This window comes from Balaenoptera acutorostrata, chromosome 15 (genome assembly GCF_949987535.1).
Source record: "Balaenoptera acutorostrata chromosome 15, mBalAcu1.1, whole genome shotgun sequence".
Classification (NCBI taxonomy): domain Eukaryota; kingdom Metazoa; phylum Chordata; class Mammalia; order Artiodactyla; family Balaenopteridae; genus Balaenoptera; species Balaenoptera acutorostrata.
In genome coordinates this window covers 68,226,155-68,239,025 of record NC_080078.1, presented here as the reverse complement: position 1 = coordinate 68,239,025, position 12,871 = coordinate 68,226,155, and the positions used below count along the sequence as shown (strand labels likewise).

At 48.6% G+C, this 12,871-nt stretch overlaps 1 protein-coding gene across 3 annotated transcripts in view; it reads left to right on the top strand.

Moving 5' to 3' along the window:
• The window catches only part of TTI1 (TELO2 interacting protein 1), a 43,470-nt gene extending 38,637 nt beyond the window's left edge, over positions 1-4,833 (top strand). For all 3 annotated transcript variants that reach the window (XM_007193143.3, XM_007193142.2, XM_057528568.1), the window contains one exon: positions 3,512-4,833. In XM_007193143.3, coding sequence (XP_007193205.2) covers positions 3,512-3,695 — 184 coding nt within the window. In that variant the 3' untranslated portion in view covers positions 3,696-4,833. The remainder of the gene's footprint in view (positions 1-3,511) is intronic.
• Positions 4,834-12,871: the final 8,038 nt, after the last annotated feature.

Sequence of the window (12,871 nt, the reverse complement as noted above, 5' to 3'; positions counted from 1 at the left end):
CTGAGTGCCTGCCGAAACTCTGGGGACCAGATAATCTCTTGATAACTGTGCTCCCTGGAGCCACTGATTCGGGCCTGGGGAAAGAGAAAGAAATTTTTGTTCAGGAGTTAAATGGTGTACATATATTTTTTTAAAGTGTTTCTCCTTGGGTTTGAAAAAAGATGGAGTCGGCCACTTGACATGTTCAGCAGCCATCTCGGCCACGTCTCAAGATGTATTAGGGACATTTTCCAGGCAGTTACTCCTATCGCTTCAAAGCAGAGGTCTCCCCTTTGTCTTTTGTCTTTTGATTATGCAAAAGGATGCTTTCGAGGTCTTCAGCCTTTCTGCCCTTCATTGTCTGGGAGCCCCTCGCCCCAGCTCAGGAAGGGCAGGAACTGGTCCCAGGACAAAGCAATACTGGAGTTTGGGGAAAAGCTGGGCCGCTGAGTACTCAGACAAGACCCCCTGGGTCTCAGGCTCAGCTCCCAGGGCCTCAAAGTGAACAGGGGTCCAGGTTCAGAATTTGTCGGTGTTTAGAGTTCAGCGGGTTGCATGTCTTTTGCCAAGCAAGAGCACAGCTATGCCTGCCAGCCACCTGGTTGCATGGCACGGCATTTGCTCCAGACCTCAGGCATGCAGAGGGCAAAGAATATTACATTCGTTTCTTCCTGAAAGTAATGGACAAAATTACAACCCCAGTGGCTGAGAATTGGGACCCCTACCAAGTCAGTATGAAGGAAATTATGACTGAAACAAAAGACAAATGTTCTGCCCTTTTCAGAGCATCTGAGAATTTTCCATGGTATGGCAGTGCTGCCAGGGTTGGTAGTGATAATTATTCCTTAGACACACACACACTCTTTCTGGAAGGAACAGTGTATTCATTATACACTTCAAAGTGTTTTCCTGCACCTCATCTCCTTAGAGCCTCAGAACAAACCTGTGAGGAGGGTGGGGCAGGTGTGATTGTTTTCCTTTGGAGAAGGAGGCAACAGGTTCACAAAGGCAAAATAATTTGCTCCCAGCCTCAGAGGTGGGGAAGAAACTTGCGTTGCCACCTGCCATTCTGGGGAGTCTACCTCTTTAAGAGCTCAGAAGTGAGACCCAAAATAATTCTTCCAAGAGTATGGCTCTAGCTTACTAAAAGAAGATGAACTTTGCACACGATTTTTCCTTTGCCTCCCTGTTAGCATTTTATTTAGGGATCTCGAAGGGCAAAGAGAGTGGCTTCCTTCCTTTTCCTTTCCTGCCAACTGAGTACAACACCCGCATTTAGTAAGTTAAAAAGGAGACCAGAAATGAACACTGCAACGTTTCCGTGCCGTGTAAATCAGAGCAGAGCTGTGACTGAACTGGGCCACAGCACGACTTTGCTTGGTGTCGCCCAGATCAAAATACTCCTTGAAGCTGAGAGTGCGCCCATGCTGTAGCTTGTTCCAGTTCTTGAAGGGGAAAAAAAAAAAATCAAATGAAACCATTTGCATTCTAACAGTCTTTGGCACCAGGGAAAACTGTCAACTGTGTCACGTGTAAATAGAAATCTGCTTCCCATTTTTGGTGCATTTTTTTCATAATTTCCCTTGCCACTCTAATTATCAAAGATATTTTTGTTTTTAAACAAAACTTGTCTCCCACGCAGGCCCCATCTCCTTTCTGCGGTGAAGTGGAAACGATGAATTAGAATATTCTAATCACTTCTCCAGCAACCACCGCTGAGGTTATAAACTCAAGATTATCCTAAGTAAAGAAAACTTAAATTGTTCGGGCACAAAACAGACCAGAAAATGTGTCAAAGTGCCCCCTCCACCTGTCTCCCTTGCCTCCTTAGCATACGTCTGTTAAACCCAAGGAAGAAAGCAAAACTGGCTTCACCGAAGTAAAACCCAAAATCCCCTGACGGCACAGGCTTTTTAGATTAACGAAATTAAAAACCAGAATTTAGCTCTGTTTAGCAGGCATTTACATTCCTATCTGATGCCCAGCAGTACGGGAGAGGCTCCTAGGAATGGTCATCAAAAATAAAATGTGATCCATCAAATAGATTCTATCCGCTGTTAGTTGGTAGACGGGGATCACATGTGGGAGCCCCTGTGTAGGGCTGGATCTGTGTTTTCTCATTTAAACCCCAGCAGAACCCTGGGTGAAGTACATCCCCAGTTTTAGAAATGAGGAAACTGAGACGGAGGCAAGCCGTACAGCTAGTGACATCTGCGGTAACGTGACTCCAGTTAGTAACATCCTTGGTCCTTCCTTGGTAGTGAGCAGTTGACCTCTCCTTTAGATCATTTTACAGAATATAACTATTTCAAAGGGGGATGCCATCTGAAGTCATTAGTGTGCAGCATAATAAGTCCCTTATTAAACATGAAACCTGTTCGATCAAGTATTGGTTGAGTGCTAACCATGTGCCGTGCTAAGTGCCTGAGATACAGCAGTGAACCAAACAGACATGGTCCCTGCCCTCAGGGGCTTGTGCTGTGAGGAAGGGAGATGGGAGATGGTCAATAAACAGGCAATTGATAAATGCTGGGGAGGGTGTCCTGAGAGAGAAAAATAAGGGGCAACCACTTAGGCGACATGGTCAGGAAGGCCACCCTCTCCGCACAGGTGATACGTGAGCTGAGATGGGCAGGGTGGCTGAGAGAGAGCCGCCCAGCTAGGGGAGGGCCTCATCCTTCCCAAGATTGAAAAGCCCAATCCGAATCGCTGAGTCAGCCGGGTATAGGAAGTCTACACTTGGATTACCCGGCACAGTGGCCTGGGCATCGTTCAGAAATGGGATGTGAGCAGATACGAGGCAAAGGGTTGTGACCCCACGGTTCAGACCAAGATAAAGAACCTCACCCGTGGTGGGTGTCTGGTGCTGGGTGGCCCCGGCCCTTCAGCTGTGTTCATGTCGTGTATAGGGCACCAGTGCTCTGCCTCTGCTAAAGGTCCCAGAGCCAGGCTCAGCCGATCCTGCCATGGGAGAATAACTGCATCTGATCCCTCTATGGGATCCAGACCACCGAGAATCCATGGCTCTCAGGGGCCAGAAATGGGCCAACTACTGAGTTCAGCAGCGTGCTGGAGGGTCAGAGATAAGGGTCTGAGACTCAGGAGTTGAGGGTTTGCCCAGGCTCCCCAAGCAGGAGAGGGCGTCCCTGCACCGGGGCTGGTCCTGTGAGCGAAGTGGACTCTGTAATAAGGGGTGGGCCCTATCCATTTTCTTCCTTCTGAGAGCTGTTTTATAGCCCAGAATTTAACCGGTTTCTTTGCCAAGAGCTTGTTTGATGTCAATATTGTTCTGCTCAGACTAACTACTTTCCTTTCCTCTATGTCAACGGATATGAAGCTCTTTACCTCTCTTTCTGTTAGGTTTTGGGACCGTCCTAATGGCCCTGTATTAGGAATGAAAGTGGGCTTTGTTCTGCTGTGCAGAGTGATGCGATGATCATTTTTTTCTCCAAGAGCCCGCTAAGCAGCCTCTGGGGTGGAGCACCAGCAGCCCTCCCTCGTGCCCTCACTCTCTTTCTCCGTCTCTCCACAGCCTTTTCCTCCACCTGATGAAGGTAGACCCGGACTCCACCTGGCTGCTCCTGAACGAACTTTACTGCCCGCAGGAGTTCACACCTCCCCACCCCAGCCTCCACCCGGTGCAGCTGCGGGGGGCCACTGGGCAGCAGAACCCGTACGCAGCCAACGTGCTCCGCCTGCTCCAGGAGCTGCAGTGACCCCGCCCCTCCCCCCTATTCAGGCAGGCGCCAGAGGAGGTCCCCTGCCTCCCTGGCCGAGGATGTGGGGCCCACCCCACCCTGGCCGAGGGCGCCGGTGTCAGCCTCAGAGAAGACTGCCAAGGTGGATTAGACAGCCAATCGATTTATAAATTGATCGATCACACAACTGCTTAGAAATTGAATTGAAGGAAAGCAGCTGACTGTTACTTATATTTCATACCTGGTATTTTCAAATGACATTGTCTGGCAGCTCTAAGGGCTTAACTCCTTAGTTTACCATCTCTGCGGCCCTAGCTGCCTCACAGGCCACCCCACGCACCCACCCACACCCAAGAGCTTGAGGACACATGGGGCGGAGGCCTGTACTACCCATCGTGTGTGACCGCGGCGCCTGAGGACCGCGTGCAAGTATCACACATCGGAGAGTTTTCAGACCACCGGCCTGCAGCATGGACTCACACGCCTCCCCCTCCTCAAGTAAGGAGATAAGAACCTAACTGTTCTTTGGAAGAAAATGAAATAAAGGCACTTCTTGGATGAAAAGTACGATCAAGAACTCACTTTGAAGTTTGTTATTTAAATTGGGTGATTTTTTAAAAATGAATTTATGGGGAATTCCCTGGTGATCCAGTGGTTAAGACTCTGCACTTTCACTGCTGAGAGCCTGGGTTTGATCCCTGGTCAGGGAACTAAGATCTCGTGTGCCGCAAGGGAAGGCCAAAAAAAAAAAACAGAAAAAAACTGAGTTTATGTTCATGAATGGGTAATACAAAGTCATGGTATAAAATCCAAGCAGTACAAAATAATGAAAAGTCAGTCTCCCCATCCTCATTCCCTAGACATCTAGTTTCCCTCTCCAAAGGCAAACACTCATGACAGTTTTTTTGGATACCTTTTAAGTATTTTTTAACTTTCCATCAGGGATAACGGTACTCTGAAGGCCCATGTGCCCATAACCCAGCTGCACCCCGTCACCAGCACGTGGCCAGCCCTGCTTCATCCCGCCCCTTCCCAGTTACCTCCACACCACAGCCAGCCCCTGGATTATTTTTAAGCAAACTCCAGATGTCATATCCAAACTTCTTTTTTTTTAAATAAATGTACAGCCAGAATAGCATTATCACACCTAAAAAATTTAACAATGGTCCTGTGTGTTTGAATCAGGATGCAAATAAGGTATGTACATTGCCATTATCGATATGTCCCTTAATAAATCTCTTTTAATTTATAGATTCTCCCTCCACCTCTCTTTTCTTTTCCCGGGAAGTTTTTTGTTGAGGAAACAAGGTCATTTATTCTACAGCATTTCCCACAGTCTGGCTTTACTGATTGCATCCCCGTGGGGGGTCATTTCATGGGCTGCTCCTGTCACCTGTGTTTCCTATAAATGAGGAGGCAGAACAAGAGGCTTGATCGGGTTTGATTTTTTTGTTTTTGCTTTTTGGCTGCACTCCTCCATGGGTGGTATTATTTTCTTCCATCAGGAGGTACATGATGTCTGAACTCTTCTTGTGAAGTTGGCAGCCATTGGTGAGCCTCACCTGGACCCTCTCGTTCATTAGGGATTGCAGAGCAGCGCTGTTCCAGCCCCGCCATGCCGGCTTGCTTGTAGCTAGAGCCTTGGTCCCTTCATCAACCATGTGGTAACCTTGAGGGAGTTTTTGTGTAGAAAAGGCAGGATAAACACTTGATTTTTCTAGCTGGGAGACTTAAACCCCACAGATTATGTAAATTCAGGTGCTCAGCCACATGCACACACTCACTCACCCATGCTGAAAGATGCACATTCGAGAATGATGAATGCTTCCTCCCCAGATGCATGGTGAGGCACTATCTACATAACTCCTCCACTGACATAGATAATCCCCAAGCTCCAAAAAACAAAACAAAACAAAACAAGATGGTTGGCATGGGGACTTATTGGAGCAAGGGTCCCCAGCCAGTTCCAGAGAGGCCCCCCTCCTTTCCTTTTCGGACCTTCCCTGCAAGGGCAATGGGATGTCCAGCTGGCTTCTGGTCTGGCTGTCAGTGAGTCATCACCACCCCGCTTCGGCCTTCAGTTCTCCCACCTGTAAAGTGGAGGGAATGGGCCAGAGAGAGAGTTCTTAAGCTTTGAGGATTCTGCACTCTTCCAGGAATCAGATGAGATCTGAGGACCCACTCCCCCGAAACATTCCTCCTCCCCTGTCACTCCCAGGAGGGCGCTGCATCCTCCAAGCCTACAGTCACGCACCATCGCCACTTCCCGCTGGGGCTGCTTAGCTGACCTCCCAAAATTCTGGGTACAATTTCAGAGACTTCACCTATGACCCCAGAGGAACTCCAAGTTAAGAAGTCCTGAGAGAGATAGTCACTTAACTCTCTTCCAGTTTTAAAATTCTGGGATGATTTCCTTTGGAAAAGGGAGGAAATGCCCTCTAACTGAGGGGTTTGTAGAAGGATTCACAGAGCATTGTTCCTAATTCCACTGGGGACACAAAGTGATAGACTAATTCAATCTCTAGGTCCTGACAAATGAAAAAACAGGTCAGAGAGGTGGCGTGACTTGTTGAGCATGACCTAGCTCCCAGGGAGATCAAAGCAGCCTGCCTTCCTTCCCCAGGTGCCTGGGTGTGGCAGGCCATGATGGTGTGCTGAGAATTGGGGGGGGGGGGGGGGGGGGGGAGGAACATGCACACCCACCCTGTGCTGTAACAAAACTCGCGCTCTGGGGAAGCCCTCCAGGAGATCATCTGCGTGGGAGGACTTGCCGTGATGAGGACTTGCTGTGATGTTCCAAAAACCCACCTCTTCCTCAAAGAGTTAAGACATTCCAAGTCGCTCTCAGATTCCTGCAGGCAGATTGTTGCACTTGATTAAAAAAAAAAAAAAAACAAAAACTAATTAGAGTGCCTCTCTGGTTATTATTATATTCAGGCAACTTTAATTTTGAAGCTGTCCAGCTGACTCAATCTAGTCTTTGTTAACGCAGGCTTTGCAAAGTGATCGTTTCCCCTGTTAAAACTTGGTGGTGCAGTGAGGGTTTCTTCTGTCATTCGGGGTGCAACCTGAGTACTCTGAGTATCAATGTGGCTGGAGACGGGTAGGGGAGGGATTAACCGGCAGATACTGAAAGGCCTTGCATTTCGGGTTGAGATGTTTGAGGTCTGATCTGCAGGTAGTGGAGGCTCCTGGAGGATTCAGGGAAGTGTAGAGCTGGATCCAGGGGCTCCCGAGAAGAGCTGGATGTGGCCCTCAGGGGGCACCATACTGTGGAGAGAACATGGATGTAGAGTTCATCAGAGCTGGGGTTGATTTCTGACTCTGCCTCTTAGTAACTGCGTGACCTCGGTGAGTCACTTCACTTCATTTTCCCATCTCTAAAATGGAGCTGCTGCCGCCCCCTCTTTTGACGGCTGCTTCAGGGGGAATAAGTGCTGCAGTGTTTATGGTGTTTAGCTAGTGCCCGGGGCTCGACAACATGCTTTCCTTCTCCCTATCCCCACCCCATTGCTCGTGGCTTTGTTAGGGATGCAATACCTACTCTTCCAAGTCAATTATAGCTGAGGAAGTAGATGGTTATGTCTCAGAACGAACTACCCAGGAACTACAGAGGACCACAGCGGGGGGGAGGGGAGGGCGGGGCGGGGGATAAGATCCTGGCAAGAGGGCTTCCCTGGTGGCGCAGTGGTTAAGAATCCGCCTGCCAATGCAGGGGACACGGGTTCAAGCCCTGGTCCAGGAAGATCCCACATGCCCCGGAGCAACTAAGCCCGTGTGCCACAGCTACTGAGCCTGCGCTCTAGAACCTGTGAGCCACAATTACTGAGCCCACATGCCACAACTACTGAAACCCGCACGCCTGGAGTCCGTGCTCCACAACAAGAGAACCCACCTCAATGAGAAGCCCGTGCACCGCAACGAAGAGTAGTCCGCGCTCACTGCAACCAGAGAAAAGCCTGCGCGCAGCAACAAAGACTCAACGCAGCCAAAAATAAAATAAAATAAATAAACTAAAAAAAAAAAAAGATCCTGGCAAGACAAGCAGACTTTTTGGCAGGCAGAGAGGATAAAGGGCATTCCAGACAAGGTAATAACATGCCCAAATGCATCGGCCATACCTGCCGGTATCTGTACTCATCATAACTCCTTCCCTTGCAGCTGACAGCAGACCCAAGTCAAACTGGCTTGAGTTGAAAGAAATGTCTGGGCTCGCACGACCAACCGGCCCAGCTGGGTCCAGGTCCCACAGCCAGTCTGTCTTTTGATTCTGCTTCCCCCACTAACCCTTCTCCAGCAGCCTCTTTCTGTAAAGTGTCAAAGACGGCCACCAGTAGTTCCAGGCTTATGTTCTTTCTGCTGAACAAAGTTAGGAGAGTGTGCACGTCCCTCTGACGGCTCCAGCTCAAGTCCTAGGACTTGCTCTCCTCAGCTCAGCCCCTCCGTCGCCCCGCCCCAAACCAAGCATTGTGCATTCAAGCAGGTGTCGGCAAACTTTCTCTGTAAAGGGCCAGATGGCAAATATTTTAGGTTTTGTGGGCATAGGTTCTCTATGGCATCTTCTTTGATTTTTTTTTACAAATGTAAAAATTAGTAGCTCAGAAGTCTTTCAAAATAGGCTAGGGGCCATTTTTTTTTTTTTGCCCTGGGACCTTAGTTTGCCAAGCCCGGATCTACATTCTCATGAGCAGGCCTGGAGGCAGGTGTCAGGTCAGCTCACCCAAACCATATGGAGAGTGAACTGGGGTGGGGTGGTTTCCCCCAAAAGGAAGCCCTGCATCCGGTTACCAGGAGAAGAGTTGCAGGGTGGAGAGGGGCCAAAATGACAGGCATTCACCACCCCATATTTGTGGTGGGTGACAAGGGTGGTTTGGTGGTCTAGGGATGGTGGGTGTGAGAAGGTTGTGGTCACTGAGGCCACATATACGAAGGGCCTTGACTGTCAACCTGGGGTTCCCAGACTTAGGAGATCAAGAGAGGAGGTCTTGGACGGTTCTTGAACGCGTGAGTAATGCACTGAAAGCGTTTTAGGAATATGCATCTCGTGGCAGCATACAGGAGAAATTGGAAGGGAGAGAGCCTGGTGATGAAATTGTGTTTCTGAAAGTCCCAAGACGAGAAAATGTACCTCTTCCATCAACCCCAAACTGTTTGACACGCCATGGTTCATGGGCAACTTGAGGCACATAAATATGTGCTTTAAAGTTTAAAAGTAAGAAGTGAGATGAATGGAACCTCTGACGAGGCTTCCTCCAGCTCATTCGCAAGAGTTGAGAAGCCCTAGAAATGATTTTCCGCAGCTCCAGCTGTGATGAGCAGGGCAGGGTTCCTCTCCCTTTGTGTGACTTACCCCAGCCTCTGTGTCGGGCTTGATTGGAAGCAAAGTGCCCATGTTGCCTTTCTTCCAGAGTAAGGAAGAGAGGCCACATTTCAGAAAATAATTGAGTGATGGCTGCCTCTGTCGAAGCATTGATTGCTTTATAAATGGCATTCTTCCCTCTGCCCCCCTGCCTCCCCACCCACAACCCACTGAAGTTTGGAGGCAGCGACTTTTCAAATTACACTTGAAAAGCAGCCTGATTTCCCAGAGGAATCATCTCCTAGATTAGGAGCTGTTCTACCTTTTCTGACACTTCTACCCAGAGTACAAAGCCCGCCTGCAAAGGGCAAGGAGGGAGTGGTGCCCACCACCCTTCAAAGCCTTAGGCACAAGCCATTTATGAAAACGTCTCTCGCTGCAACCATCTCCCAGCATCTGGGGCTGCCCGCTTTTGCAGCAGGAAAGGGTTAAAAAGCACTGATGAATGGCTGCCTCCACCACCCCCTTCCGTTTTCCCTCCTTATATAATTTTCCATTCTTTTCGCACAATGGCTCCTGGGTCTCAACCTGCTCTCTCAGTCAGTACCCTCACGTCCTCAGCTTCCTCCCACACAGGCAGGCTCTGAAGTAAGGAAAGCTCCTTTCAGAATCTCTGAGGCCGTTTCCAAGGGAAAAGACGCTGTGGGGTGGGGTGGGGGGTGGAGATAGGGAGAAGTAATGGAGAAGAGTCAGAAGTTTCTTCAAGAAATAAAACATGGGACTTCCCTGGCGGTCCAGTGGTTAAGCCTCCACACTTCCACCGCAGGGGGCACGGGTTCGATCCGGGGTCAGGGAACTAAGATCCCGCATGCCTCACGGCGCAGCCAAAAAATAATAATAATAAAATAACAAGAAATAAAACATGTTACATTCCCCAAGGCAGAGGTGTGCAGTGGACCCAGACCTTGGTGCACCCCACCTCCCCTCCACCCCATTTTCACATCCTTTCTTACCTCATGGACCCCACCTGGTGCTCTCACACATTCCACCCTGGACACTGCCCAGTCCCCTAGAAGAGGACGGAGAGGCCAGAAATGGGAATCTAGCTGTGCCACAGTTCACAGGTGACCTTGGGCAGTCCCTCCTCCCCACCAGGGTCTCAGTTTCCCTGTCTGCTAGGGTTTGAAACTGTTGGTCTCCAAAATTGCTCCACCTCCTAAACTGTGATTGGATAATAAAGTGTTGGCAAGTATTGGGGGAAACGGGTATGTAAGTTGGTACAAGCTCCCTGGAGGTCAGTTTGGCCATATCTCCTAAATTTAAATGTACACACCTTTTGACCAGCAATTCTGCCTCTAAGAATTTAATACTCACACGTGCACAAAGGAGTACATGCACAGGCAAGTCACTGCGAGGTTGTTCCTGATTTACAGAAACTCACAAATAGTAAATGCCCAGTATGTATCAGGCATTATGCCTAATGTTTTACATGAATATCTCAAGAGATTGGAAGCAAAAGATAGGAAGTAACCTAATCATAGGACTTAAACATCCATCCAGAAGAGACTGAAACACCCCCTTGCTCCCCCCCAAAACAGAAATTCTAGTGAACAATACTGAACAAATGGTACATCAAAAGTCATGAAATGTTGACTATTTCCTAAAAGTAAATATGGAATTAAAAAGAAAGCAGGAGAACGGGTTGGCGAGGGAGGGAGGGAGGGAGGGATGGACTGGGTAAATGAACTATGGTCCATCCATATAATAAAATGAATAAAACAACAATGGCTATCAGAATTTTCAATGCACATACTCTTTGACTCGGCAGTCCCGCTTTTAGGAATTTCCTTGTCCACATGCAAAGATGATGAACAAAGAGTTCATCGAAGCAGTGTTTGCATTAATCAAAATTTGGAAACAACCTAGAAGTCCATCCAGAGAGTCTTGGCTAAATAAGTGTCTTACTAACGTGCAATGTGCCAAGTAGCCTTTAAAAAGAAAGAGCTAGTTCTCTGTGTATATCTCCAAGATATATTATTAAAGAAGAAGACAAGCAGAACAATGCTACTATTTATGAGGGACAGGGGTACTTTACGTGTGGAATTTTCTTAAAGAACACTCAAGGGGCAGCCTTTAGGAAGGGTAGCAGGATTAGTGATGAGAAATCTTTTCACATTGTACCCTTTATACTCTTCACTTTTTTTTTTTTGGCCATGCCACATGGCTTGTGGGATCTTAGTTCCCCAACCAGGGATCAAACCCAGGCCCTCAGCAGTGGAAGTGCCGAGTCCCAGCCACTGGACCACCAGGGAATTCCCTTTAGTCTTCACATTTTTTTTTTTTTCTGAAAGTAGTGAAACAAGTAAAGTTTATTTATTTATTTATTTTTAATTGATTGATTGCTATGTTGGGTCTTCGTTTCTGTGCTAAGGCTTTCTCTAGTTGCGGCAAGCGGGGGCCACTCTTCATCGCGGTGCGCGGGCCTCTCACTATCGTGGCCTCTCTTGTTGCAGAGCACAGGCTCCAGACGCGCAGGCTCAGTAGTTGTGGCTCACGGGCCTAGTTGCTCCGCGGCATGTGGGATCTTCCCAGACCAGGGCGCGAACCCACGTCCCCTGCATTAGCAGGCAGACTTTCAACCACTGTGCCACCAGGGAAGCCCCTACTCTTCACGTTTTTAAATCATATACATGTGTAACTTATTCACTCACAAAAAAAGTTGTTATTAAAATATAAGACATCTGTGAGTCTATAATTCTATGGTAAACTCACATTTTGGTGATAGGAGTCTAACATCATCTGGGCTCCCTCTCTTGTGCTGTGCATTTCTCAAGGGGAACCAGGCTGGGGGGAGAGGAGGTATTGCTTAAGCCAAATAAGAAAAGCGATCTTAGAGAGGATCCCTTCAGGGGATGGGTTGTGTGCTCTACAGACAGCCACCCCACAGCCCCTGTGTGCATGCAGAAAAACCATCTCCCATCGTGCCCCAGCTCATCTGAGCCCTCAGAACGCCAAGAGAAGCAGGTCGAGCCTCAGAGGCTCTCCTGACTGCCCAGACAGAACTTAGGGCTCACACTCAGTGCTCTCAGGGCATTGCACAGTGCCCTCTGCCCCAGCCCCCAGTGAGGCTCTGTCCAGCTCGCAGCCTTTTCCCTCGTGCAGGGGTTGCATTCATGAGTGCACCTTCAGCACCTTGGACAGGGCTGTGCCTTGTGCCTTCCTCTCATTGTTAGGATGACAGCTGCCCAGTGACGGGCCCAAAGGCACCAAATAAAGGACGAAGATAGGATTCAAACCTGAGGCTGCCAACATCAAATGATGAGTTACATGATCAGTTACATCAGGTTTATGCAACAGAATTCAAAATCTTCAGGTTGTAAACTTCAATTCAGTTCAACAAGCATTTTCCGAGGCTTTTTTATGTGCCAGGCCCAGAGACAAAAAGACATAAATTCTGTCTCCTAGGAGCCAGCTTCTGAGGAGAGCTAAACAAAACAATCATCATGAGAAGGCAGCAATAAAGTTTGGATTGGGAGGAGGTTGGGAGCAGCAGTTAAGAGCATGGCTTCTGGACACAGACAGCCTGGGTTTGACTTCTGACCCTGCTGCCTTGGGCAAGTCTCTTCATTGCTCCGAGCTTTGACAAAATGGGAATAAAAATAATACCTCCCTGAGAGCATGGTGAGAATACAGTGCTAGACTCAGGGCCTAGCCCCTGGGCAGTGCTCTGTAGGAGTTGGTCATCATGATGATGATGATACCTTAGAGGTATGAGTGGCAGCCCAGAGGTAGAACTGAAAGGAAACTGGGAGACTTCATGGAAGAGAGGCTGTCCAAACTGGCTTTGCTGTATTTGCCCCTCAGACGCCAAGGGAAGGATCCCCTCTGGGAAGAG